Source organism: Oculina patagonica, chromosome 12 (genome assembly GCF_052425735.1).
Source record: "Oculina patagonica isolate OP01 chromosome 12, crgOcupat, whole genome shotgun sequence".
Classification (NCBI taxonomy): Eukaryota; Metazoa; Cnidaria; class Anthozoa; order Scleractinia; family Oculinidae; genus Oculina; species Oculina patagonica.
The window spans coordinates 12622354-12650314 of NC_135769.1; the positions used below are offsets into that span (position 1 = coordinate 12622354).

Genomic DNA, 27961 nt, shown 5'->3' on the forward strand with positions numbered 1-27961 from the left:
GATGCAAATGCATGCAATATTTAAGTGTACCCGAAATACCAGGGGTGGAACCAGGCTTTTTCTTAGGAGAGGGTGCACCACTAAGAAAGGGTGTGTCTGATTGGTCATCTCAGGGAGGAAGGAGTGCACCCCCTGTACCCTCCCCTAGATCTGCCCTTGGATACATTAACAGATGGGGTTTACCATGAGCAATAAGACTAGACAATTTGTTTCCATTTTGGTGATGAGCTCACCTTAGCTGAGCCATGAATTCACCATGCAATACACTTTCCTGTTTATGTAATATGCTAATAAAAATGTCCATGTGGCCCCTTACTAGAAGCATTTTTAGTTGACATGTGGTACGAGTTGTTATAAACTACTTTAAGTTTATAAACTGACTTGGCCCTTAGTTTGACACCATAAGAAATATTACCTCCAAATCAAACGTTCTTTGCCATGTTATCAAGTCAAGTGAGCAGATACCTCTGATCGTTTCTTTAAATTGGGTTCCCGCTTCTATTAATTGGTTTCCTTCGTGTCGTCTGAAGTTTGATCGGTTTAAAATTGAAACTGTAAACCGATAATTTATCAATTTTTTTCTTTCCACTTTAGCATCTATCAATACCTATCAATGCGTTTCCAACGAATTGCGTGTAACGATGTTTGCGGTTTTAATAAAGAATGTGTTAACGTTCATGCCGATTTCAATAGCTTAAGTGGGTTATATTTCTACTACATTTAATTATTACTATTTCAACATTTCGAATTAAAAAAGATATTGAAAACCATTAAACAAACTCTTGGTTTAAAATCCACACGTATATCACCATCTTTTTTGTTCTCCTCCTTTGAAATAGTTGCCAAGGTTTTCTTGCTTCTTGTCTATTTACATTTGGCATAAGATCTAATTAGTCGTGTAGATAAGTTGTTTACAATGTTAAGTCAGCGACTGCAGCTTTGGAATTAATTGTCCACGGAACATTTCCTCACCTTCAGTCACTTCTTTTATCGATGTAAAGTTTTCTTGCCTTATTTGTTCAATTTTATTTACTTTAGTCGCTAAAGAAGTGTGTGGTATTTCAGTTCATCCACATACGCAAATGCAAACAAAGCGGTATTCGCAGTGATTGTATAAACTTCAATGGTGCGATATGGCGCTGTCGCCATTGTCAACTTTAAAGATATAGAACTCCGATATCTCCAAATATCTCCAGCTAAATTTTTGATATGTTCTAAAATATCTAATAGGCTTTAACATATGTAAAATTTAGAGATGGGTTTTGGTGTGCTTTTTTAAACGAAGCAGATGAAGACCGGCTGGTCGCGATTTTTATTGCGCACCACAAATTGAGAGCCGCCAAATTCGTCGCCAATTTTACAATATTTTCAGCAACAAAGCATATAATTTAATTAAAGATGAAGACTCAGGTTGTTTCTGACTGAAAATATTGTATTATATAAGAATTTCGAGAAACTAGAGACTCGTAAAATGAACAACAATACACAATTTCCGGTTACGCGACGACAACTTTTTTCATCGCCATGTTGGCGCCGGAAGAGCGGAAAAAGCGCTCGTGCCAGTCCTACTCCGCATCACACATTGCACAAAGCGCGGACTGCTCGTTTCATCGCCCAGCCTTCTCCCGCCCTGGTAAGAACCAATGAAAATGCGCGTAGAATTCAGGTTATTATATAATCGCCGATAGAAAACAGTCGCGCGCAAGAGTAGCTCTTTAAGCGGTAAATTTTCTTGATTTTTGTCTTTAAAGTGCACAATATTGTAGGTTTTGGACTGCAATCCTTTAGAGTTTCTACTAAAACAATTAGACTACTCGCCCTCGTTTTCTATGAGCGATAGTCAACTCGGCTGCGCCTCGTTGACTATTTGCTCATAGAAAACTCGGGCTCGTAGTCTAATTGTTAAATATAAAATATGCCATCCTAATTCAGAACTCAGTTGTGCATACTGGGATGAGCATTGACAGAATCAAATAAGCATTTCTACTTACTTACTTACGTATCCAAAAATACAGGTACTGAAAAAATTGGGAAACACTACCTATCGAAAAATTGCTAGAGCAATATGTAAAGCCTATCTTATCTATAATAACCGCTTAACTTAGTTTCTTTTCATGATCTGTTATTGTCTACAAACATCACTTTATAAGTGTTTAGTTTCACTACTGATTTAATCCACCACTTAGTTAGTTAACATACAGTTTCAATAATATCTTTTAATCTCTTGCCTCTTATTTTAACTTAATTACAAATCGGGATCTTTTCGAAATTACAACACGGCTTTTAAAATCAAACGTTTCGGTCAGTTACACTGGCCTTCTTTAGTAAATGTATTATATTGTTACTAAGTCGTTGTAATACTATTTTGTTTACTTTTTGACTTTTCTTTGTTTTTAAAAAAAACTAATGTACGCTGTTGTTTAGTTATGTAAGTCTCGCAAGTAATGATAGTACCGTAACGTTTTTACTGCAAGTAATGTTAGAAATGTTATGATGGTATTGTAAGTTATGTGTATTATTGTCAAGTAGTAAATAATGTTATATTAGTAATGCTGGTATTGTATGCAACGTAAGTACTGTATGTAATGTTGGTATTGTTAATAAATAAATTTAAAAAATGTCACGAACGTAAGACCGGAATAAAATATCCAGATTCCTGACAGTCCCCGATAGGATTAAACCTATGACCGACGCATACCATTCGGACGCTCTAACCGCTGAGCTTCTGAGAAGGTTATACTGCTCGGATTGGCAGTGATGCGGAGTTGAGGAATTTTCACTCAACGTCTTTATTCAATATTACTGAAATGGCTCTTATAAATTATTGCGAATAAATTTCAAAAAATGAAAAAAGTATAATTGGGCCTCTTCCAATCATTTCCTCAACGTAGAACTCCCGTCCGACAAAACTGGCCCAACTTTTGTTAAGTTAAAATTTAACTAAGCTTGACTTAACTTAGCTAAGCCTAGCTTAGCTTCATTCCACGTAACATGATATGACTTGCCTTGACTTGACTTGACTTGACTTGACATGACATGACATAACATTACATACCAACAGCACAGCAAAGCATAACATAAAATAACATAACATAACATAGCAGAGCATAACGTAACGTAACATGCAGATATACTTAGTTTGCCAAAATTCGTTTGACGATGTGCAAAGCGATACATAACCACATTTTTCTAGCTGTAAAATGTGTTTCGTTAACAATTTGTTGAATGATTAAACGATTATCCCGCTCATCCTCGTCCACGTCGGCTACTTATCAGGAGATATTCAGCGTGATTTCGCAGGTTAATTGATAATTAATTCCACTTTTTTTGTTTGGCGTGATAATGATGATAGAAGCCTGGATACTTGATTCGTTCCACTTCCACCGGTAACATCAGCACTCGGTCAAGTAGATCCCAGTCTTCCCCGCCCCACTTGTGTTTGAAATCCTTGATGTTCATTCCTATCGATGTAAAGATAGAATTAAAGCTAGAACTAGCATGCAGTAAACATAGGCTCTAAAGTGCGGGCGAAAATATCATTGCTAGACCCGTTGTTATCGACTTCTTTTTCACAATTAATACAAATTGTAACTACTAGCATGTGTTTTTCCTGGCAAGTGTCAAAAAATGTTGTCCGCTATCATCAAGTTACTTTAAAGTATTAAACTAGCCTTTGCATGTATGGGTTGATGTATCACATGATCGAATTCAACTTAAAGCTGATGTGAATTACCTGCTACTAAATTATGGAAATTCTTCCTTGACATTCCACATGTCACATTTCCCGAAGACTTCCAAGGAGGTTTGAAAGATGTTTGAACTCACTCATCGAATATCTTCGTTTGGGGGCCTTTTAGCCCCCCTACCCCCCCCCCCCCTGCTCCGCCGCCTATGACTTGTGGCTTCTATTTTATTGTCTGTACCATCAAACAAGGCCGAGTCAGACCTACACCACAACCCACACCCCAACCCCAACAGCACCACCACCAACAACAGCAGCAGATTAAAGAGGAAGATGGAAATGATTTTGGGTTGCACTCACCACCTAATCTGTCCCAGTCTGATTTATACATCGCCATAACTCCATAGCCATCCATTTGCCAAAAGCCTCCATGTTCCACAGAAGAACTTTCACAATCCAGACGACCAACTGTCGGGGAATAAACCATTCGACCTGCTATGGTGTTCTGTGGAAACAAATAATTGGTTTTAGTCTCTCTCTCCTTCGAAGAAGCTCCTCAGAGAGGTTTGCGGTGGGGAAAGACCGCTGTACGAAGTGAGTGCAGCCGCAAAAAAAAGCGAGAGCGGCGAAGGAGACGGAAGAGAAACTCACCGAAACGATATAACACCGTTTCTCACATGTTCATAAAACAAAAGCAAAGTCTACGTTCGAGTCTAGTGAAAGGTGATCCACGCTGCAACTTGATTTGATTTCAACAATGTGGAAATGTTTATTCCAGTTATTCGTGCCTTTAATAACGTGTTTGTGTGTTTGGTGGCTGATTGGTTTCAACCGATCGGGAGTTTTAAATTTGGGTAATTAAGGTGATAATGATAATTACGCACGATCTGCTCCCGTCTGGCCTCGTAGCTTAGTCGGTAGAGCAACAGGGATCTAATCCGGAGGTCGTGGGTTGCCTTGTGTGGTCCCCGATTTCCTTTCTAGGGATAACGCTTAGAAGAAAATTCCTTGATTATTTTCCAGCACTGTAAATTACCTTATGGTCAATTTTCTACCTTTCATTTTCTATCTGGTAGGAGCGCAATTCGTGTCGTCACAGACTGTGCTTCGTTTGGGTTCTATCGTGATACAAATAGATGCAATTATATGAGGTACTTACCATTCGAACACTGTCCATAATGGCCGCGGGCACATCAATATGCAGGTCAAACAGAAAAATTATGTCATACGCATTCGGGACAAATTCAGTGGCAACGTTTAAAGCGAGAGTCTTGTAGAATTTTCCTGGTAATGAAACAACACTGTGTCTACTTCTGAGAAGTGACGTGTTAAACGCCTTGTTGATATCAATATCTTTACTTTTAAAGTCAATAATTATGACGTGAAAGTTCGTATCACCGGTTAATAAGCTGGCATTAGTGAGCTGATTAATAAAATGATGCACCCATTTTCCTTGATCCTTGACAGGGAGAATGAAGTACACCGTGGCGCTGTTATTCCAGTTCATTCCCTTAGGAAGGCACAAGGTGTCATTTCCCTTTTCCTGATACACGTGTTCTGACAGCCGAAATGATTGATTGGTGTTGTCTAAGTTCAAGGTTCAACAAGAAACGATCGCCATTCTTGGGGTCTGGCTTGTGAATCACTTTGTGGATTTTCTTAAGGAAATATTTTCTGAAAAAAAAAATGAACAGTGAGAAATAATTAGGACTGATAAGTCGTTTAATCACTCAAAATTTCAGCACACTTGCAACACACTTCACATTACATCAATGAAATCAACAGAGAGCCTAAATACAAGCTGCTAATTTTAGAAGCTTTGAAGTAATAAAGAGACTCGCTATAGGGTTGCGACCGTTCAAAGCGACTGTGTATTAATCCAGCGCACTACTTGTGACCAGCGGTCTATGACTATCGTAACACTATGCAAGATGACACAACGCCTTTCTGCGTAAGTTCCACAATAAAACTAATGATTTAGACATAAGACACAAGACCTTTATCTCTGAATAAAAATTCTAGTAAATTGTCTCAGTAATTTAATAGTACAGAAAAAATAGTTAAAAAACTAATTCAAAGTACCTTTTCTCTAAAATAAAAACTATTTACAGAAGACTGTCAATGTCGGTGTCAGTTATATTGTCACTGAATGTTTCAGCACTCCGGTTAGCCTACTAATTACTGCGGTTAGCCTGAATAGCACTTCGGTTAGCACGCGCGAATATAATTTGGGGCACACGAAAGGTTTGGGCACACGCAAGTGGCTTCGCCGCTCTCGTGTAGCTCTCGTGCGTGCCCCAACGTGAGCCTGCTCGCAGGCTAGTTAGCGTGTTTACGGTTAGCTTTTGATGGTAATTGTAACACGATATATTCTCTTAGTCTGCAGTCTGCTGTTAGGAGAGAAATTAAGATGATTAAGTTTTATTTGTTTACAAGCTTAGCTGTTAAAAAAACATAGAAAATCCAAAGTAGAAATATTGTTTTCGCAGGCTAATGCCTTAGTTCATTAGCTAAACTAATACCTGCCCTTGTGTTTATTGTCCGTGTAATCATAACTATAAAAAATGTGTTTAATTTCAACCTCTAGAAAGCTGTAATCGTTTGTAGGTAATTGATGTTTCAGAACTAGGATTAACGTTAGCCAATGGTTCTAAAGAAAGTTTGTTTGTTTTCGGACTGAATAGCGACCCTAGTTAGCGTATAAATAGAATATTCTTTGGTTACACACTGAACTGTCTTCGGTTATGTTCCGGCACCCCCGGTGGTAGGACGCCGGTTATACAACATCCCGCAGTTTGGGTTATGTTCTGGCACCCCCGGTGGTGGGACGCCGGTTATACAACATCCCGCAGTTTGGGTTATGTTCCGGCACCCCCGGTGGTAGGACGCCGGTTATACAACATCCCGCAGTTTGGGTTATGTTCTTGGAGTAAAGTCACTGTTGGAATAAAGTTCTGTCTGTTACGTCTCTGGATATTCCAAATACTGCAATAGATCCCGGCCTTCCCGCAGCCAGCGTGTTCCCTCAAGTTTTTAAAAGGGCTTTCCCAGGCCAAAAAAACTATTTAAGAGGAAATCCGCCAGGACTTCGAGTAGTTATTGGACAAAATTATGTACCAAAACTATTTACACCTGATTGCAAGCTTTTTTGTTACTGCTTCAAATATCTTATCGAAAGAAATCTTTTCTAACAACGCCATACATCGAAAACAAATTTCGAAGTTCCAGTGAATTCCCTTGACTCTCTTAAAAGATGTGAGCTTTTGCCCATAGCTTGTGAACTTTGAATATCATTTTCTCAGAATCTGATAAGAAATTGTTGTACCAGAATTATTCCCACCTTATTGCAAACTTTTTTGTTACTAAGTAAAATGTTTTTGAAACGTTCTCTGGTTAAAAATTTGTTAAAATATAAGCTTTCGGCTGCCAAACTGCAGCCTTAAACGAATGATAAAAATGGCGCGAATGAATAAATATATAGGGTAAAAATGTGTGAAAAAATTACAGAATAAAAATGCGTAAAAAGGTGACAAGAAAAATAATGAGAATTTGATAATAAAAGAGAACTATTTTAAAAGAATAGAATATTGTGAAGCATTGTTGTCCGCTTCAGTTGTCATGGCAGTGTGCCATGACTCAAGAGTTTTTTGACTCTTGAGTCATGGCACACTGCCATGACAACTGAAGCGGACAACAATGCTAGGTCATTACCTCCACAATATTCTATTATTTTAAAATAGTTCTCTTTTATTATCTAATTCTCACTATTTTTCTTGTCACCTTTTTACGCATTTTTATTCTGTTATTTTTTCACACATTTTTACCCTATATATTTATTCATTCGCGCCATTTTTATCATTCGTTAAAGGCTGCAGTTTGGCAGCCGAAAGCTTATATTTTAACAAATTTTTAACCAGAGAACGTTTCAAAAACATTTTACTTAATTATGAATCCTGGTTACTCTTCCATTTTTTGTTACTGCTTCAAATATCTTATCAAAAGAAATCTTTTCTAACAACACCAAACATCGAAAATAAATTTCGAAGTTCCGCTGAATTCCACTAAATCGCTTAAGACGAATTTACAAACTGATGCCTATACCTTGTAAACTTTGAAATTCATTTTCTCAGAAATTGTTGTTGGTGTTATCACGGATAATTACTTACATCTTTACCTTTTATTAAGGGTAGGAAATAACGCAATAGGATTTAAATTATTCTGGTACTTGATTTTTATCCACCTTTAATAAATATTACTCGACTTCCCAGTGGATTCCGTCTTAAACACTGCAAATGTCAGATCGACACCGGCACTTACCTGGACCGCTGTAAAGAGTTGATCAGCTTGCCCACGATAGATTCAACCCTGTTCTTGTCAACAAGTGCATTAGGTTTCTTCCAATCATGTTTCCAGGAACCGTTTATAAACATGTCAGTATCATCTTGTGGGAATACCCGTGACCCTTGTGTCGCTTCTTTCAGCCAAACGCCCTGATAGCGTTGCAGCTTTCTCCGCACCAAAAAGCTTGGGCTGTAAGGACATGTCGGAATAAGATTAATGAATTCTTTCCTGCCTATTAATGGCAGGCGATTAAAGTAATATACATCGTTCTTGCTTTGCAGCAAAGTGTTTTTTTGTTTACCCACGTGCGCAGGAATAGATTCATGATTGTTATTTTCAGAACAACTTGACAAGTACTTCGAAGAAATAATTTCAAATGTTGAATTTCTGTAAGACCAATAAACAGCCACATGGGCGGCGCCAGAACCTTGCTTACTCAACGACTCGATGTAATATTTCTTGCCGGCGTTAAGAATGATTTCTTTAGATATTTGATCAGGATATTTTTTGTAGTCTCCTTCTTCAGTCCAAGCCGATCCATCAGGAGAATAAACACGTGCGATCATCTCGCTGGAAGCGGGATCTTCGTTCGGACTCAGCCATAACTCCCCGGGGTATCCAATCGAACAAAATCGAACCGAAAATCAATCGAACCCAATCGAACACCAATCGTTCGATTGGGTTCGGTAATCGAACAAAATCGAACATCTATTTCGCTGTGAGTTCGATTTCCGAACCAATCGAACCAATCGAACATAATCGAACACAGTCGAACTCAATCGGGTTCGATTTTGTTCGGAATCTTTCTCTTGATAAGTAAATCACGCAGGACTAATCAAAATCAACTTTTATTGAATGGAATAAATATAAAAACGTCCAAATATCGAACTGAATGTCAATGTTTAGTAAAATATATTTGGTAGAAGAGAACAAAACGACGGTAAAAGAACTGAAATGCACTATTGTTTACATTTCTATATTAGAAGGAAGGATATGGTTTCTGCCCTGCTTTTAACCGTTACACTCAAACAGAAGTTGCACCATTTTATTCACTGCAACACAGGCAGTTGTGTTCAATATGTGAAGAACACACATGTGTTACAAAATTTCTCCCAACCACGTGGCAGACTGGTGTGTCCGTGGCTATTGTGCAGACAATCGTCCTATCCCGGGTATGGCGAATCGCCAAAAAAGGATTAGGGGAATGGTGCACCGTGCAATATGTACACAGCAGGAGTTCGGTAATCGAACGTTCGATTGAGTTCGATTGTTGGTTGTTCGGTAATCGAACGTTCGATTGAGTTCCATTGTTCACTGTTCGGTAATCGAACGTTCGATTGAGTTCGATTGACCAAATTTTATTGTGAGTTCGATTATGTTCGATTACCGAACCCAATCGAACGATTGGTGTTCGATTGAGTTCGATTACCGACCGTTCGATTGGATACCCCGGGTAACTCTGATGTATCATCTGATGTGACGGCAAACTTATACTCACCGCTTCTCTGTGGATGAACAAATCCAAATATCCTTTCTCCATTATTGTCATGTTCACAGCTTGCGTTTTACGAAATTCCGAAATAAAGGAACGCTTGTCTGGGAAGTAAGGAAAATAAGGCCAGTTTCTTAAAATATCAACGTTCATTCCACATATTTCAGACCACATGTGAACGGTTAAACTTCCGGTGGACTCCAAGGAATCGTGTTCGACTTTTCGCTCGCGTGTAAAAGCGCTTGCAGTCGATGTGACGATCGCTTCTGTTTGTGTTTTTTCAGTGTTATTTTGAGTTTGTTGTTTAGTTGCACAAGGACAGTCGCATGAAATGTTCGTCGAAAGTGTTTCTCCAGGCACCGAAAAAGAACGGCTACTATCTGAAGAAGTGAATAGCAGCAAGTATCCTAGGAAAGGCACGCTTGCTACCACTACACCAACAGTAAAACGTCGCTTGATAATTAATCTTCGTCCGAGACTAACAGGAATTCGCCAAGAAGCCATTCTTCACAAGGTCAGGTGCTTTTATAATCGACAACAAAACGACGAAGCTCGTCCTTTCTGACTATTTTCCTCGCGTAGAAACATCAACTCATTTTCCGCCCTTGGTTCAAAGCGGAAAATACAAAGCACGCTACGAAATATTTGTCTATAATTTCCAGGCATAACTAATCGATGACATCAATGACATCAATGAAATCAATGAGTAATCAATGAGTAATCGATGGGTAATCAGTTGATTAGTCATTGATTATTGCCGATGATCAATGAGTAATCGATGACTAATCGATAGGCCACAAAATTTTTGGTCATCGATTAGTCATCGATTGCATCGATCAGTCATCGATTGCGTCGATTAGTCATTGATTCCATTGATTACTCATCGATATAGTCTCGTGGTTGAAAACCGGAACTCGTAAAAGTATAACACGCTATAACAATCCAACAATATCATGGTAACACGTGAAAAAAGTACATAAAGTAAAAGTGCTTGCAGCTGTTCCGGTGCGTAATGTAAGTGCTTATGATGGCTGTCTCCCTAAGCCGAAGCAGTTTTACTTTGCTGACAAACATCCACCGACCACAATCTATAACCACGTAGTCGATTCTCGCTTCGTACTTGTTAGTTTCATTTCCAGACTGGTTGGTTTTCCTGTTCAATTGTTTTGTTATTAAATAAAGATTTGGGTAAAGTGAAATATTGAAATATCATCTGCATTTGTGCTTAGCCCTTTACGTCTTGATATGCCAGAAGGATATTTGACCTTTTGTGAGGGCGTAATTTCGTCAACAAGAATGGCAGTTATAAAGCAAAATATGACTAACAGAGAAACAGTGTGCAGTATGATAGTTGATGAGTAATCGATGGGTCATCGATGAGTAATCAATAACATCAATAGGTAATCAATTACATCAATGAGTAATCGATGTCATCGATGAGTAATCGATAGGCCACAAAATTTTTAGGCTTCGATTACTCATCGATTACTCATTGATCATCGCCAATAATCAATGACTAATCAACTGATTACCCATCGATTACTCATTGATTACCAATTGATGTCATTGATCATCGATTAGTTATGCCTGGTAATTTACATGATTATTTGTGTTTCAGTTAATGATTGATACCCAACAGTTTTCATTGGTACGTGACACATTTTCGCGTTACGTAGCTAGCCTGTGTACAGCCCCTCCTTAAAGTGTGTCTGAAGAAAAGAAAGCGAATTGCAAGAACCCGCCCTCCGCCAATGAAATCAGTAAAAGAATACAGTAGACCAATTAATAATGAGTAAAATGACGAAAGGCTTTGACAGCCCACAGGACAGGATCCCATATGTGGTAGGAAAACGTAGACAAGCTTTGGAACAGAAAGACAGGATTGAATTTAATAACGAACAATCGAGAAAATGCTTCATCAACTATTTGCACAATTATTTCTTACTGACGACATGAAGGAGGATGGTAAAGGGGGTAGGGGGAGTCTAGATCATGTTTCGCGAAAAATAACCCAAGTGGACTCCACTTGAATTTTATATTTGCCTTTTTTCAAGTTTTCCCATGGTGCGTTTCCTGCCAGATGGTAACACAACACAAAGAAAGCATCGAAGAAGCGTTATGCGTGACAATTGTGTAAAATCACGGCGAATTGTGCGCGGAGTTTAGAATTTACTTCTGATGCGTATGTTTGTTTTATTTGTCTTTTGGGTCGTTTCTTCAGCTTTAATCCAGTGTATCTCTTGTAAAAAAAAATTCTGAGCCTTGAAAAAATTCAGGGATGTTTTACAGTTATTCTAATTGCTAATAACAAAATGTTTTGTGAAACATTTGAGAAGAAAAATAAGCGATAGGAAAATAGAACGACGTTTCGATGACGCCATGTCATCATTCAAGTTGAAATTATAATACGGAGTTCATGCTTATATAGTGATCTAGGGTGTGATAATATATTAGCATAATAAGATTTTAAATAAACAGTTTGGCACGCACAGAATCTGATTGCGTGTTAAGACCACCAGCTGCAAGTCTACAATGTACAAGACCAGTTTTCTGTTTTAAAGAAATGCCGCACGAAGTTGGACTGTTTAATTTACGAAATGCTCTTTATTAGAAACATAAAGCCGAAACTTAACACGCAATCAGATTCTGTGCGTGCTAAACTGTTTATTTAAAATCTTATTATGCTAATATATTATCACATCCTAGATCACTATATAAGCATGAACTCCGTATTATAATTTTAACTTGATAATGATGACATGGCGTCATCGAAACGTCGTTCTATTTTCCTATCGCTTATTTTTCTTCTCAAATGATTGTTCGAAATCTGAGCGATGGGCCGCAATTTGGACTAATCTGTTTGGGCTTCTTTTCGTTCGCTTCAGTCGATGACTTGTTGGATAATTGACGTCAAAGAATATCCTAAATATATCCTCTACGCCAGATTATCTACTGGACGTGTTTAAAGACACAACAAGGACAAAAGGATGCGAACTTTGTTTTCTTTCTGGTTTCTTTAGACCGAAGATCGACGCGCTTAAAAGCGCAAAAGCACATTGACGCCAAAGTACATTGAAATGTATTAAAAGGAAGGGTATCTGGCGAAAGGACTCGCCTAAAAGCATGGACCCGCCTGAAGCGAAGGAAATTATTTTCTAGATAAGATTCAATTTCTTGATATCCTGAAGTTAGAAAAACATGGAAGGATTAAGAACCCTGGCGAGATTAGCCTGTGAACAGGCTCTCCGGTCGGGGAGGGGGCGAAAAAAAGAAAAAAGGAAGAGCGGAGGGGGGGGGCTGGGAGAGAGATTTTGAGTGCCGACCCGACACATAACTCGGCTCGCTCCGCTCGCCGAAAACATCATCGGGAGCCTGCTCGCAGGCTATGGCGAGATGCGTGATTGCGCCAAGCCAGGACAGCCAGTGAAGGCGAAGAAGACTTTAATGTATGTTTGTTCATTTTAGTTTAGTCAACTTATTTCTAACCAGCTAGAAGTTCTGACGATTTTGTTGATATGTTTATAAGGAGCTCCAAATGCCATGATGTTTTCAATTGATTGAGCTAGCCTTCGCCTTGACTTTATCGGTCTGTTTGATTTCCTGGCCAGCTATTTTGCGAAGCCAGAGTTTGACACCTTTTGACGCCTATTTGTTGATGAAATATATCAGGCCCAGCCATGGGGGGTAGTGGGATACCAATATACCCCATTTTTTTCCCCCTGGGATACCAATATACCTGAAAATCGCAAAAACGTTGATACCAAATACCTAAAATTATTAAATCCGATAACGAAGGCTGGTGTAACTAGGGGACGGACAACTATTTGTTTGGAGAGGAGGGATCCAATTTTTTTCAAGATAACTAATTTTTTTTCGGGGTGGGACTTCCTGCAGACAATTATTTTGTGTGTCCAGATAGTGGCCTTGGTTGGTAATTTATGTATAGAACTTAAAATAAAACATTTTCTTTTCCTCTTTTTTCAAATTTTTGCAGTGAGCAGCACCTGCGTGGACTACTTTAGTTGAGTGGACTACTTTAGTTGAACATTTTTGTCTACTTCGTGTTTTGTTTGACGAGCGCTCACCTCTTTTGATCAGTTACACAAGCAAAGTTATACAAGCAAGTAATTCAGGGTTTTCAATGACATTTTTTATAAGCAGCTTTCGTTTGGGAATATGTTGATGTGCCCACAGAAGGGGCCGTGAGGCCCCTTTTCCTAGGGGGTCTTGGGGCATTCTCCCCAGAGAATTGTGAAATCTAGAAGATCGGAAATGCAATTTCCAGGTCTTCCAGCATTCTGGGTATCAAAAAGAGTGCTGTTGATCATAGATCATGATGTATAAATGGCTGAATATCTATTGTCTCCTTCTCATGTCTGCAACAATTTATTTGAGCCTTGTTGCTACTGCAAACTACTTTTCTCAGGATTTTTGTTCCCCTCCCCATCGCAACAAAAATAATGGTCCGTCCCTTTGACAAAGTCAAAACCACCATTCATGACCACTCGCAGCATGCACTCGCATGCAGATTTAATGACACAAGAACTACAGATCTTTCATGATTTTTTTAAAAGTGACACAAGCACTGAGGATACTGAGACACTTTAAAAAGAGATGAAGGAAAACAAAATACTTAATACCCGTATTTCGGCAAAAAGATACCGAATACCTTGAATAAAAACACCCAAGATACCGTATACCCAAAACCCCTGGCCGGGCCTGATATATGTTATAAAGGTTTGTTGTTGTGACTCATTTTTATTGCAAGATAAAACTCAGTACAGCTCACTTTATGTTTTCACTACTGAAGACCAGCAGATTATGAGCTGTCGCGAAGGAATTTTTTCTTATATGTACGTCGTTGGTATGTACATAGCGCGACGGAAAACGCTTGTTTCCGCTTTACTCACTCTCGGCCAAGAGAGATTAACGGCATATTTTTTCTTTCTGCAAGCCGTAAATACAGTTAGGCCCAGGGTACTTAACTCCTTGTATGATGTGATAAACTGCGTGAGTATCTTATTTTAAAAGCGGAGTTCATAGCTCAGTTGTTTTAATTTACTAAAACCAAGTGCTTAATGTTATGGGCATAGCGCGCGACAGAAAAGGATTTAAAATGCAAGCGCTTGTCTCCGCTTTACTTATTCCTGGCCAAGAGAGGTCAGTGGCATATTTTTTTTCTTTCTGTAAGCTGTGAATTTTTGCTTAGTTAATAGAACGAAGCTTGATTCATTCAGATTCGAGTTCGTATACTTCGCTGTTCTAGATTTCGATCGACATAGCCAGCATGAATATTTTATGTCAACAGACCTCGCATCATGTGACTCCAAATTCTAGCAATGATTGGATAACTGTTTGTTTTGATCGACGGATCAAAACATTTTGTTGAATTGCTTATCGAAGTAGAATGACGTGACGCCAGGAGTCCATTGCCCATGCGCTCTGGCTGGGGCCCAGAATGACGGTCAGTCACGGTTATGCACTGGTCACGAAATTTACCACACGTAGTCCTAAACGCTTAGTGGATAATTGTTTGGAAGGGGAAAGAATCGTGGTTTACAGTCACATTTTAACGAGAAAATAACAGGTATTTCACAATTCTCATGAAAAAAATGCAATTAACGGTTCACGAATCACGTTTTGCGAGAGAAAAACAACCATTTCTTAATTCACGGAAAATAAGGCCTTTTACGGATCACGAAAATACCGTCAAAATTCCCTGCTGAATCTGGAAATATTATGCTGCAGTGTTCTATCTCTTTGTACTCAGGTTTGGCCGAAGGCATGGAAGCAACCTCGTTTCCAGGGCTTTTACGAGGTTGGCATAGAAGAAAGTTAGCTGATTTAGATTTATCTTACTTTCCTAAAATTGCTATTCCTGTCGGTTATCTATTTTTTTTTAAATATTGCGCAGCCTTCAATAACATTAAAATCACTCCGGCACGCAGTCGCAAGGGTGTTTGAGCGAACTGTGTACTAATAGGGCTATATCCATATTCGGGAGGGCTTATTTTCTGAAGGACTTTCCGTTTCGTATTTTTGCGTATGACTTGGGGGGAGGGGATGGTGGTGGCTATTTTTTTAAATTTTTCTTTTCTTTGGTGGGACGCGTGATTTAACGGTATATCAGTTGCACCCATAACGTGTGGACCACGACGTTCGGACTGCAAACTGCTTGTCTTCATCACGACAGACCAGACTCGTGCCCAGTCGATTCTCTTATTCGCGATTTAGTGAGTTCGCGGTGTATCAAGGGAAGGAAGGAAGGAAGGAAGAAAAAAGCGTTTTTACGCGCGTCAATTTGCCTTCGCAGACTCAGATCTCTTGCGAATGAATGAGTGATGACTGGGTATGAGTCTGACTACATACTCTTATCCGAGGATGTTCTGTTGCCCGTTCTGGCTAGGACACAAGAAACAGGAATAGGGAATGTAGAACTAAGCACTGTCCAGAAGACACGTAGACTGTTTGGTGAGAAATTGTTAAAATAAGAATTGGATGGTAGAAACCTCCACAGAGAAACCATTTCGGCAGTCTTTCGGCAGCGCAAAATGAATAATGTAACCTGTTCACAAACAAACGCCCGGTCGACCCCTGGAAACGCATAGTGAGAGGAATGGCTGAAAACACAAGAAACTTTACGGCAGGACAAGTAATAATTGTGGTCGAGAACATGAAAGGTGTCACAATCAAATACTCTAACTGTGTTATAAGCATTTATAAATTTATTAGCTTAGCATAAATTTTTATATCTTTCCTTTCTATTCGATGTACGAGTTTAAAAAGTGGGTCTCTGTTTGTTCAATTGACTTTTACAAAGTTAAAGTACAAATGTGTGGTAAGAACAGAATTGCTCTCGATCAAAAACCACGAGAGATATCATACGAAAAACGATGTAAATTGCTAAACTGGAACACACCAGAACATTGAGGAGAGTACCATTCCTGAGTGGAATGTTACAAGACAGTGACTGGACTAAATGGCCTAAACCTTCAATAACTACACTATATAACTAACCATCCATACAAGTTGCAAACGAAATAAGCAAAAATTGACTCCCTGAAGTACTCTTTCTTTGCAAGATCAACAAAGATTGGAACAATTACCAAACAACCCATTTGGACATGATATAAACATTAATAAGAAGCCATAATCGATTATGGCTCCTGCATCAATAGATTTGAAAAGTTAAAAAAAGTGGATCAACATTCTTTGATTTCTTTTTTACTGCCGGTGCTTTAGTCCACGGAGACGAGCATAATTAATGTATTATAGTTCATATTCCAATTAAATATTTTACATTTTATATAAATATTATTATATCATTTCGACTTTTTTTGCTTGTTTACAAGCAAAAAGTAGGAGAATAGCAGTTATGTGGGTAATCTGGAACCGGAAGGAATCGCATTCTTGTTAACTCTCAAGGGACTGTTTTAATTTCTCAAAAGAATACTTTCCGCTGTGGGTGATCAAAGCGCGTGACTTGTAAAGTGTCACTCTAAAGTTGTGCTTCAGCACTTCCGTTCTTGTAGAAAAAACGTGAGTAGCCCAAATCTTACGTCACATAACCAATTAAGAATGTAATCGTTTAAAACGATTAAGAACGTAATTTGTACTGGTATAAGTCTTTAGGCGCTAATATTAATTTAACCTAAAACGATTAACAACGCAAATTTGTACTCGTACAAGTCTTTCACACACTAAAACGTTGCTAATAGTTAACCAAAGGGAACTCATTTCGTGACAATTGATTATTTCTGCTGAGTTGCACAATTTAGAATTGCAACATCATCTAGCGAAGCGCACTATTACTAAAAATAGATTTCGCCGCATGATACCCCCCGCGTGAGTCGGACAACAATTTTAGTTTCGGCAAAGGCTTTGTATGGAGGGGACGCATTCTTGACAAGAAAAAAAAGGGCGAGAAAGGCACAATTTGAGGCTGAGATTCTCGAAAGGCTCGAAAAATGATAGATTCCAAACATTTTTGCTTTAGTAAGTGAAAAACAGATTGAAGGTATCCAAAAAATGGCCCAAAATTGAATTTATTAGTCGAAGATCCGGCAATGACACCTTGATTCCCACTGCAAAATTATTCAGGCTGCCGAGAAATTTAAGCGGCGGATAGCGAATTACTATCGAATTATATTATTGCGAAGGATAGCACTTGTATGTTTGCTTCATTTATGCCCCGGGAAGATCGTCGGTTGCAAGAAATTCAGAATTCTTCCCGAATTTGACGGCACTGATCGCCGGCAATCCGATCTGTTTCGACACATGATAGATAGAGGGCGAAAATATTATGCTATTCAAACGCCTTTCTAATGGAATTGACGGCGGGTTTGATTTTAATAAAGCTGTTATTTATCCCCATTACTATTACCGACTGCAGCTACAGCTGCCGAGCTCGATCGGTCTATATTAAATAGTATTTGCCGCGACAATTGTGTAACGAAATTGACCTCTTGAAATATTCGGGTCAGGCAAGGAGACCGATCGGACGAGCGTTTCTTTGTGTAATTTTGTGGTGGCATAAATCTGAGGTTAGCTCTGTTGTGTTGCAAAATGTGACACTAAGAACAGTGTAAACGTTTTGCATTTCTCATAAAAATAAATGTTTTCTTTCAGCAAATCCCGGCAGCAAATCGGGCCTTTATAATCCATTCAATAACTGAGAGTAAAACATTTTACACATTTATTGAAAAATCGGTCTGTTTGACAAACCTTTTGTTTCAAACCACGGTTTGAGCTTTCTACGTTGCACAGGTAAGGCTTTCTCTCGAATTCCTGGCCAATCTGGCCATGGTTTTAAAGTTGTATTAAAAAAACACTTAAAGATGAACAAAGGGAGTGTATTCAACGAATAGTTTGTGAAAGAAAAAATGTTTTGGCGGTGCTTTCGACGGGATTCGACAAGAGCGTAATCTCTCACCAATGGTGTCGAAGATTATCACAACATTCCCGGGCCACATCGTGCCAGTGACGTAAACTACGACCTTGAAATGTCTGATCGGACAATTTTGTCCAGAGCGTTGGAGCCTTGCACAAAATCAGCCTTTGCTGAAAACAAATTTTTAAAACCCGCTGATCAGTAAAAATATAATTTGAAGGCGTTTGAATGATGCGACACGACCACAAAAGGTTCAGGGGATTTCGTGCAGGCCTGTCTTTAACTTTATTTTCACAAAGCAGACAGTACCTTCCCCAACCGAGACACTACTCTTAAAGAGAATTAACAACCTTTGCAGCAAGCTCACGCCTATCTCTTATCTGATGGCATCGCCAACATTCCGGCGTTGACAGATACTTTAATTAGGGGGCGGCAGACGACTTGACAAGTAATTGTATCAGGCTTTCCTTTTTTCGCCTTCCCTCTGCCGCGAAAAAAAAAAGAAAGCCTGATCGCAGGTTATGCGTAACCTTTATCGGGAACCCTGCATTAAGCCGAGTAGAAATCTTTCTAACTCGAAAGGAAACAACTATTTCGATTAAAGGCAAACGTCAAAGTTTACCATTTTTAACCAAGCCAAAGTATATGAGTCGCAAAGCACCCAGCCGTCGCGACTGACAAATACAGCATTTCCTCCACGAAAATGAAAAAAATGCTTGAACTGAAAGACGTTTGAATTCTTCTATGATATGTTCGAACAACAATGCCCAGGATAAACCTTCTACTCATACTAACTTCATGCAAAAAAGTCGATATCTCGAAGAGATATTTGATTTGTTATCTTTACCAGGAGCCCAAGTCTTTACTAATTTTTTGTTTTATAGTTTATAAATTTAGTTTTTCTCTTTTTTCCTGAGGGATTTATTTAAGAATTCGATAAAAAGGTTACAAAATGAAAGGCAAGCTCGCGTTTGCCGTTTGCCGAATAACGTTATGCTCTGTCTCTCTATTATTATTTCACATAATGCCTTAAATCTAACCAAACTTCTTGTCTATTACTGAGCTTGTAGCCTTAGTCGACAGTCGTGACCTCTTTATGAACAGAAAGCTTTAAGTCAAAGCCTATTACTTCGATATACCGATTCACCGTAAGCCGGAAATTGCATAGAAACTGACGGCTCCTGTGTGTGTAGCCCATCAGATCGCGCAATTTACCTAATAGACGGTCAGTAGGTTATGCTAATTGAAAACAATGACAAAACCAATCAGATTCGCGGATTTGAAAAAAAAAGACGAAATCTACTAAGCGCTAATGGACCATGATGACGCGCACTTTCAAAGGAAAAATGATTCTGTATTAATTTTGGCTTCAAAATATCTTAAATCGGCTGCGCCTCGTTAACTAATCGTTCACAGAACACTTAAGCTCATAGTCTTATTGTAAGTCATTACAGTCTAGTTCCACTTTCGTTTTCTGGAGTGATAATGATGATAGAGTCCCGGATGTCTGATTCGTTCCACTTCTACCGACAACATCATCACGCGGTCAACTAGATCCCAGTCTTCCCCGCCCCACTTGTATTTGAAGTCCTCAACATTCATTCCTAGTGATGTAAGAAGAAAGGAGAAATATCATTAGAAAATTTATGTAAAAATTAATCATCTTTGTTAAGATTTGGTAGAAATGTGAGAAAGATGTTAATAAAGTCAGCTGGTGACACAAGCTACTCGGAAAACGTTGTTTAGAAAAATTGTACTTGCAAAAAAAAAAAACGCATAGGGAGCCAAAGGGTAACTCTTGGAGTTTTTTCTCTATGCGTACATAGTGACAGGTTAAAACGAATGGCTGGAAGCAACATAAAGGGGCTAGGTCACGGTATTTTAGGTCATTCTATCTGTTTTCGTTCACTCCGGCCTCAAGACGGTCCGGCCCGATGAGGATAAGTAAGTAGCTCTTAAAAGAGCTCTAAACTTTAAATTTGCAGAGCAAAAGTCTTTCATTGGAAAAATCACGGTCATATAACAAACAAAAATGATTTTCGAGCATTGCAAATGACACTTTCATACAAATTATAATAAACATAAACTTGATAAAAGTCGGGCCAACGTTTTTCAACCCCAACACAATCCGTTTTAATCTTCTCGAATTTTGACCATCCATGATCCTTTTTGGCCTTTCTGTGTTTCTTTTGAGTTCTTCTACAGTTTAAAACCGTTATTGTGATATTTCAGTCAATTCTATGAACAGTAGGTCAGTGCCGAAAAAAAAAAAAAAAACAGATTTGTCCACTTAGTGTGGAAACGCAATAGCCAATGTTAATGAATGTTTCTGACGAGTAGTCGGACCTGCACCCCACTCCCCCCACCCATCTCCACTAACTTACCCCTACCACCACTACCAACAACAACAACAAGAACACAGAGTTGCACTCACCACCAAATCTGTCCCAGTCTGATTTATAAATCGACATAACTCCATAGCCATACACTTCCCAGTAGCCTCGATGTTCCACGGAAGAACTTCCACAGTCCAGACGACCAACTAAAGGAAAATAAGCCATTCGCCCTGCAATGGTGTTCTGTTGAAACAAATCACTGCTTTAGTCTTTGATTGACAAAAAAAAAACACTGAAACGATAACAACAGTTTTTTGGTGTTCGTACAAACTTCTAATACCAGTTCACGTTCAGGTTTAGGTAGACGTTTGAAATCATCTTGTAGTCTTACAGATAATACGCAAGCATATTAAACGAGTTTCGTAGTATTTTTCTGAGCCCAACATGGGAGAGAAAAACTGCGAGTATTATCTGCTCTAATAAACCATCGAATTAAGGGATTTGTCTTTTTCAGTACATTTTCTTGTTATTCAGCTCCAAACTGACATTACGGTGTACTGAGAAGTATTACATGTACAGTGTAAAACGTTTCATATTTTCGCGTTCTCTTGACGTAATAGTGGAATAATTAGCAACTGCGCGTACCGTATTTATTCGATTGAACGCGAGTTTCCCTAATGGTCGCGGGTCGCGGGTCGCGGGTTTCAAGTCGCGTGTCGCGGGTTTTAAATAAGTCGCGGGTTTTGAAAAAGTCGCGGGTTTTGAAAAAAGTCGCGTGTTTTTAAAAAGGTGCGAGTTTTCAATAGAATGCATTTATTTCTCAGTAGAATTCATTCAAACAAATTTAAAGCGGTTGCAAAGACGCCGGTTTTAAAATGATCGCGTTTTCTTAGGAACTACGTTACGTAGTAACGTTGCGAGTTCAGAGTTAGACAATCAAATTGCGAACTTCGGAACAAACTTCCCAAACTTTGCCGACTGAACTTCTGAACTTCCCAAGTTTGCAAGTTGAGGAGGAACGAGACACGTTACAAAGTGGTGGCAGAAATATTTCAGCGATTCTAGCTGCTCGAGTTTCAAAATAGTTGTTTGAACAAGCACGGCGTCGGTATCAACGTTCTGACCTACAGTAAGTATAAGGATAAGGATTACATATACCGTCCGTTGCATCACGTCCTGAAAAAAAAAACTTGTTCAAATTGGGTATCAAACATTTCATGATTTGCAATCAAGCTTTGAAGTTTGAAAACAACGTTGCGCGCGAGCGATCATTACGGTTGAACCAAAGTATTCATGATTGAACGCGTACGGTTGATAAATATATTTTACTAGTATTCTGTGGCAAAAACTCTTTAAAATATTTTTAACTGGCGCAGATTTTAAAAACCCTTCTGTAGTTATGTTGACAGAAATGGTTTTGCTTCGCTAAACCATCGGAAGAAAACACGTACCATAAAAATAGAATTGAGCCGTAAACGTGTCGCGACTTTTAATTCAAATTTGTCTGACTCTTTCGCATTTGTATAAAATTAATTTTACGTGAAGATCGGTAAAGCCGTCCAGTTTCATTCGGTTTACAAACGCAGAAGACTTGACATTGAAGTAAAAGCCTCACAAAAATTTTAAAGATGTATTTGCTGTATATAAAAAGTTAAATTTGACCAAATTTCAGCCGACGTAAAATTTATTTATCGGCAGATCGCTCATGCGAAACGACGTCAGGCTCTTCAACTTCAACCAAATATTTTGTAACTCTAGCCACTGGAATCGCTGGAACATTACCGCTGCTGCCATGTTTTCTTCACCTGAATTTCCGACATGAACATGACTTTCGAGCAACATGTCTTGTTCCTCGTCAACTTGCAAACTTGGGAAGTTTAGCTGGACCAAAGTTGGGGAGTTTGTTCCGAAGTTCGTAATTTGATTGTTTAACCCGCAAAGTAATTGGCTACTTTGTAACGTAGTTCCCAAGAAAACGAGTTTAAATTTGTTTGAATGAATTTTACTGAGAAATAAATGGTTTCTATCGAAAACTCGCAACTTTTAAAAACACGCGACTTTTTTCAAAACCCGCGACTTTTTCAAAACCCGCGACACGCGACTTGAAACCCGCGACCCGCGACCCGCGACCATTAGGAAAACTCTTGAACGCAGCGGCGTTTATTAAACTTTGCGTGATTCGAGTGCGGCGTTTATACGAGGGCGGCGTTTATTTAAAATTTAATTTATTTATTGCTAACAATAGTATGCTAACTGAACATTTGAATTTTTAAAACAGAAAAATGTTTTAGTGCTTGTCTGAAAAGTAATATCTTAAACATTGTTACGAGGCTTGTTATTAAGGCTTGCTCAAACTTGATTATTATTGGATTTGCTTTTTGAATCTATTAATGGAATAAACGCCGCATCAAGATGCGGCGTTTATTATTATTTCTGCCCTAATGTGCGGCGTTTATTTGACGGCGCCATTTATTCGAGGCAGGCGTTTGATCGAATAATACGGTATTCCAAATTGTTATCGTGCTTCTCTGCTAACATCGTAGCCAGCTCTCACACCCTACAAATAGTTCTATAACAGCCTGCAGAAACTGTGCAGACATCGTGTACATAGCTGCAGGGGTTATCCTGTCTTGTGCGGGCAGGTTTCATGTCCATTTTTGTCTATTTTCCCGTGACAGCTAGTATCGTTAAAGTTCTATCGTGGATACAAATACAGTCAACTCTCGTTATAGCGGACACGCTTGGGGGTGTCGTTTAGTATCCGTTATAGTGAGGGTCCGTAAAAGCGGGAGTCATTTCCAGTCAAACCTCTTTCGCCAGGGATCTGGATTTTGTCCGTAATAGCCCCGGGGTATCCAATCGAACGGTCGGTAATCGAACTCAATCGAACACCAATCGTTCGATTGGGTTCGGTAATCGAACATAATCGAACTCACAATAAAATTTGGTCAATCGAACTCAATCGAACGTTCGATTACCGAACAGTGAACAATGGAACTCAATCGAACGTTCGATTACCGAACAACCAACAATCGAACTCAATCGAACGTTCGATTACCGAACTCCTGCTGTGTACATATTGCACGGTGCACCATTCCCCTAATCCTTTTTTGGCGATTCGCCATACCCGGGATAGGACGATTGTCTGCACAATAGCCACGGACACACCAGTCTGCCACGTGGTTGGGAGAAATTTTGTAACACATGTGTGTTCTTCACATATTGAACACAACTGCCTGTGTTGCAGTGAATAAAATGGTGCAACTTCTGTTTGAGTGTAACGGTTAAAAGCAGGGCAGAAACCATATCCTTCCTTCTAATATAGAAATGTAAACAATAGTGCATTTCAGTTCTTTTACCGTCGTTTTGTTCTCTTCTACCAAATATATTTTACTAAACATTGACATTCAGTTCGATATTTGGACGTTTTTATATTTATTCCATTCAATAAAAGTTGATTTTGATTAGTCCTGCGTGATTTACTTATCAAGAGAAAGATTCCGAACAAAATCGAACCCGATTGAGTTCGACTGTGTTCGATTATGTTCGATTGGTTCGATTGGTTCGGAAATCGAACTCACAGCGAAATAGATGTTCGATTTTGTTCGATTACCGAACCCAATCGAACGATTGGTGTTCGATTGGGTTCGATTGATTTTCGGTTCGATTTTGTTCGATTGGATACCCCGGGAATAGCGAGTGTCCGCAATAACGGGGTGCCCACAAGGCGAAGGTTGACTGTAGTTTCAAATACATAGAGTACTTACCATTCTAACATTGTCCATAATGTCTACAGGCACATCAATATGAAGATCAAACAGGAAAATTATGTCATGCGCATTTGGGACAAGTTCAGCTGCCTTGTTTATAGCTAGAGTCTTGTAGAATTTTCCCGTTAATGAAAGAATAGTGTGTCTACTTCTGAGAAGGGATGTGTTAAACGTCTTGCTCATATTAATATCTTTACTCTCAAAATCAACAATTATGACGTGAAAGTTCGTATCACCGGTTAATAAGCTGGCATCAGTGAGCTGATTAATAAAATAATGCACCCATTTTCCTTGATCCTTGACAGGGAGAATGAAGTACACCGTGGCGCTGTTATTCCAGTTCATTCCCTCAGGAAGGCACAAGGTGTCATTTCCCTTTTCCTGATACACGTGTTCTGACAGCCGAAATGATTGATTGGTGTTGTCTAAGCCGAGTTCAAGGTTCAACAAGAAACGATCGCCATTCTTGGGGTCTGGCTTGTGAATCACTTTGTGGATTTTCTTCAAAGAATATTTTCTGAAAAAAAGAAAACGAACAATTAGAAATAATATGAGGCATGATTCGTTCGGTGAGGACTTCAGTACACTTGTAAAATATTAGCTTTTATGTCAGTGCCATTATCAGAGAGCTTACTAAGCCTTTGAAGCAGGCTGGGATTTGGGCAAAATTTTGGCAAAAGGCTGGGAGATGTGATTTGAGCAAAATCTTAGAAAATTTTAGACAATGCAAGAACCATGTTATGCGAAGCCCAAGAAAGAATATAAACTCGTCTAAATGACACACGTCAGGCAAAGCAGAACCGAAACAAGGTAAGTCAGTTTAAGTTAAATTCTTTTACGAATATTTCATTTGGCGCATATTTCGTGCAGTTTAATACATTGTCTTAAATTTTCAAGGCTCATGTCGCCACGCAACCCTGCTACAGAAAAAAGTCACGCTGCCTAAAAAAATTCGCAGTTCGTGTTACAAAACCTGGGATAACTGTGGTTTCTATCAAGTAAAAGTCTTTTTCGCAGCCGTTATTTCGGTCGTCACGCAACTTTTCTCCCACTGTGTGGAGAAAGCTTTGCGTGACCAGGTCAAACAGGCAACTAGGCAACTATTTTTAACTGGTAAATAATGCGCATATTCTGCTCTGTGCACTGCTCTGTGTACTTAGCTCAGAGACACGTTGTTTTTTAATTGGTCGAAATCTTTAAAAAAACGTTTTTATTGCAAAATTAAAGTGCCCGAGAAACTCCTGCTCTGTGTACCCCGGGTGTGTACTAAGTTCAGAGTCACGTCGGTGAACAATTGAAGAATACATATATGCTGAACTAACCTGGACTGTAAAGAGTTGATCAGTTTGTCCACGATGGATTCAACTGCGTTCTTTTCAATAAGTGCATTAGGTTTCGACCATCCGTCCCGTCTGATTTGTAACATGTCGGTGTCATCTCGCGGGAATACCCGTGACTCCTGTGTTAGCCAAACTCCCTGATTCCGTTGGATCTTTTCATGCACTAAAAAGCTGGGACTGTAAGAACAAGCTGGAAAAAGACTGATATATTCTTTTCTGTTTATAACTGGAAGACGATTGAAATAATATTGTTTGCTCTTTCTTCGAAGCATAATGTTTGCTTTTTTACCCGCGTGCGGGGGAATAGATTCATGATTGTTGTTTTCAGAAAAATTTGACAAGTACTTGGCAGAAATAATTTCAAATGTTGAATTTCTATGAGACCAATAAACAGCCACATGGGCGGCGCCAGAACCTTGCTTACTCAAAGACTCGATGTAATATTTCTTGCCGGCGTTAAGAATGATTTCTTTAGATATTTGATCAGGATATTTTTTGTAGTCTCCTTCTTCAGTCCAAGCCGATTCATTAGGAGAATAAACACGCGCGATCATCTCGCTGGAAGCGGGATCTTCGTTCGGACTCAACCATAACTCTGATGTATCATCTGATGTGATGGCAAACTTATACTCACCGCTTCTCTGTGGATGGACAAATCCAAAAATCCTTTCTCCATTATTTATCATACTTAAGACTTGAGTTGTACGAAATTCCGAAATAAAAGAACTCTTGTCTGGAAAGTATGGAAAATGAGGCCAGTTTCTTAAAATATCGACGTTCGTTCCACATATTTCAGACCACATGTGAACGTTCAAACTTCCGGTGGACTCCAAGGAATCGTGTTCGACTTTTCGCTCGCGTGTAAACGCGCTTGCAGTCGATGTGACGATCGCTTCTGTTTGTAGTTTTACTGTGTTATTTCGAGTTTGTTGCCTGGTTGCACAAGGACAGTCGCATACAATGTTCGTCGAAAGTGTTTTACCAGGCACCGAAATAGAACGTTCACTATCTGAAGAAGCGAATAGCAGCAAGTATCCTAGGAAAGGCACGCTTGCTACCACTACACCAACAGTAAAACGTCGCTTGATAAATAATCTTCTTCCGAGACTAACAGGAATTCGCCAAGAAGCCATTGTTCACAGCACCAAGTGCTGAAAACGACGAAGGACTCCTTTCTGACTTTTCCTCGCACAAAAAACACCAACTACATAATTCTGCGTGCTTGGTTCATCCAAAATCGTTACACAAAGCGGAAAATACAATACAATAAGAATAAAACTCGCCACTAATGTTTGTTGACCTAAAATTTGCATGAGAGTTCGTGTTGAAACTAAGGTTTCAGTTTCAGTTAATGATTAATACAATTGTGCGTGACACATCTCGCGGTACATAGACTGTTTAGGGGGCAAAACAGTCGTATCTTTTGCGAACGCGCTCGGCGTTGAAACGAGAGCGAGAGGTCTGGAGCCAATGTCAAAACTATGGGTAAGACTGGGGAGAGACGCCTAAAATCTTTTTTTTTTATTTTTTTTGGCGCTTCGCGCCTTCGACAACCGCTTTTTCCAATCGACTAAGAGAAAAAACGACTGTTTTGCAGTCTACGCGGTACACAGCCTAATTGGTTTCCTTTCTTTTCTTTCGGCAATCAAACCCTAGGGAACTCCCGAAAGGAAGGCACAGTTTTAATTGGCTCCGCCCGGGTACTCATTAAGTTCATTGCAAGGTTATAGAACAGGGAGACATGTTTCTATGAAAGATGTGAAAAAAGTTACACTGTGGTTACGACATACATGACGACAAAACGACGCACAAAACAACACAGAATAATTAATTATTAATAACATCAAGACTTCCGCTTGAAATCTGCGGAAAATACCAAAAGTTAGCCGGTAAGAAGAAGTTTCTCAGTACCAACGTTTTCATTCAAGGCTGGCTGGCAGTGAGAAACTTTTCCTTACAGACTTGGTTTTGTTATTATTCGCAAACTTCAAGCGGAAGTCTGTATGTTTTTAATTATTTATTATTCTATGTTCCTGATTAGGTACCAGTCTTTCATTGGAATGGCCGAAGAATAAATGTCGTTTTTGAGCGCGCGTTTGGGAAACGTGAA

At 39.1% G+C, this 27961-nt stretch overlaps 1 protein-coding gene and 2 pseudogenes across 2 annotated transcripts; all 3 read right to left on the bottom strand.

The window, feature by feature from the left end:
• Positions 1-2013: 2013 nt before the first annotated feature.
• LOC144631509 (beta-1,4-N-acetylgalactosaminyltransferase 3-like) lies at positions 2014-8621 on the bottom strand (annotated as a pseudogene). The gene is made up of 4 exons (XR_013566759.1): positions 8000-8621; positions 4842-5356; positions 4043-4187; positions 2014-3461 (listed from the first exon to the last, which is right to left on the bottom strand). The product of XR_013566759.1 is annotated as a beta-1,4-N-acetylgalactosaminyltransferase 3-like (transcript).
• Positions 8622-9096: 475 nt separating this feature from the next.
• LOC144632111 (uncharacterized) lies at positions 9097-10122 on the bottom strand (annotated as a pseudogene).
• Positions 10123-18367: 8245 nt separating this feature from the next.
• LOC144631504 (beta-1,4-N-acetylgalactosaminyltransferase 3-like) lies at positions 18368-27161 on the bottom strand. Its single transcript, XM_078489946.1, has 4 exons — positions 25834-27161; positions 24509-25028; positions 20840-20984; positions 18368-20009 (listed from the first exon to the last, which is right to left on the bottom strand). The coding sequence occupies exons 1-4, from the start codon at positions 26982-26984 to the stop codon at positions 19861-19863; spliced, it is 1965 nt and encodes a 654-aa protein (XP_078346072.1). The 5' UTR covers positions 26985-27161; the 3' UTR covers positions 18368-19860.
• Positions 27162-27961: the final 800 nt, after the last annotated feature.

Coding starts and splice junctions, on each gene's coding strand:
- LOC144631504 (XM_078489946.1), bottom strand. CDS start 26,984: ATGGCTTCTTGGCGAATTCCTGTTAGTCTCGGAAGAAGATTATTTATC. Junction 25,029..25,833: donor ATCAACTCTTTACAGTCCAG/GTTAGTTCAGCA, acceptor TCTTTTTTTCAG/AAAATATTCTTTGAAGAAAA. Junction 20,010..20,839: donor AGACTGGGACAGATTTGGTG/GTGAGTGCAACT, acceptor TTACATCACTAG/GAATGAATGTTGAGGACTTC.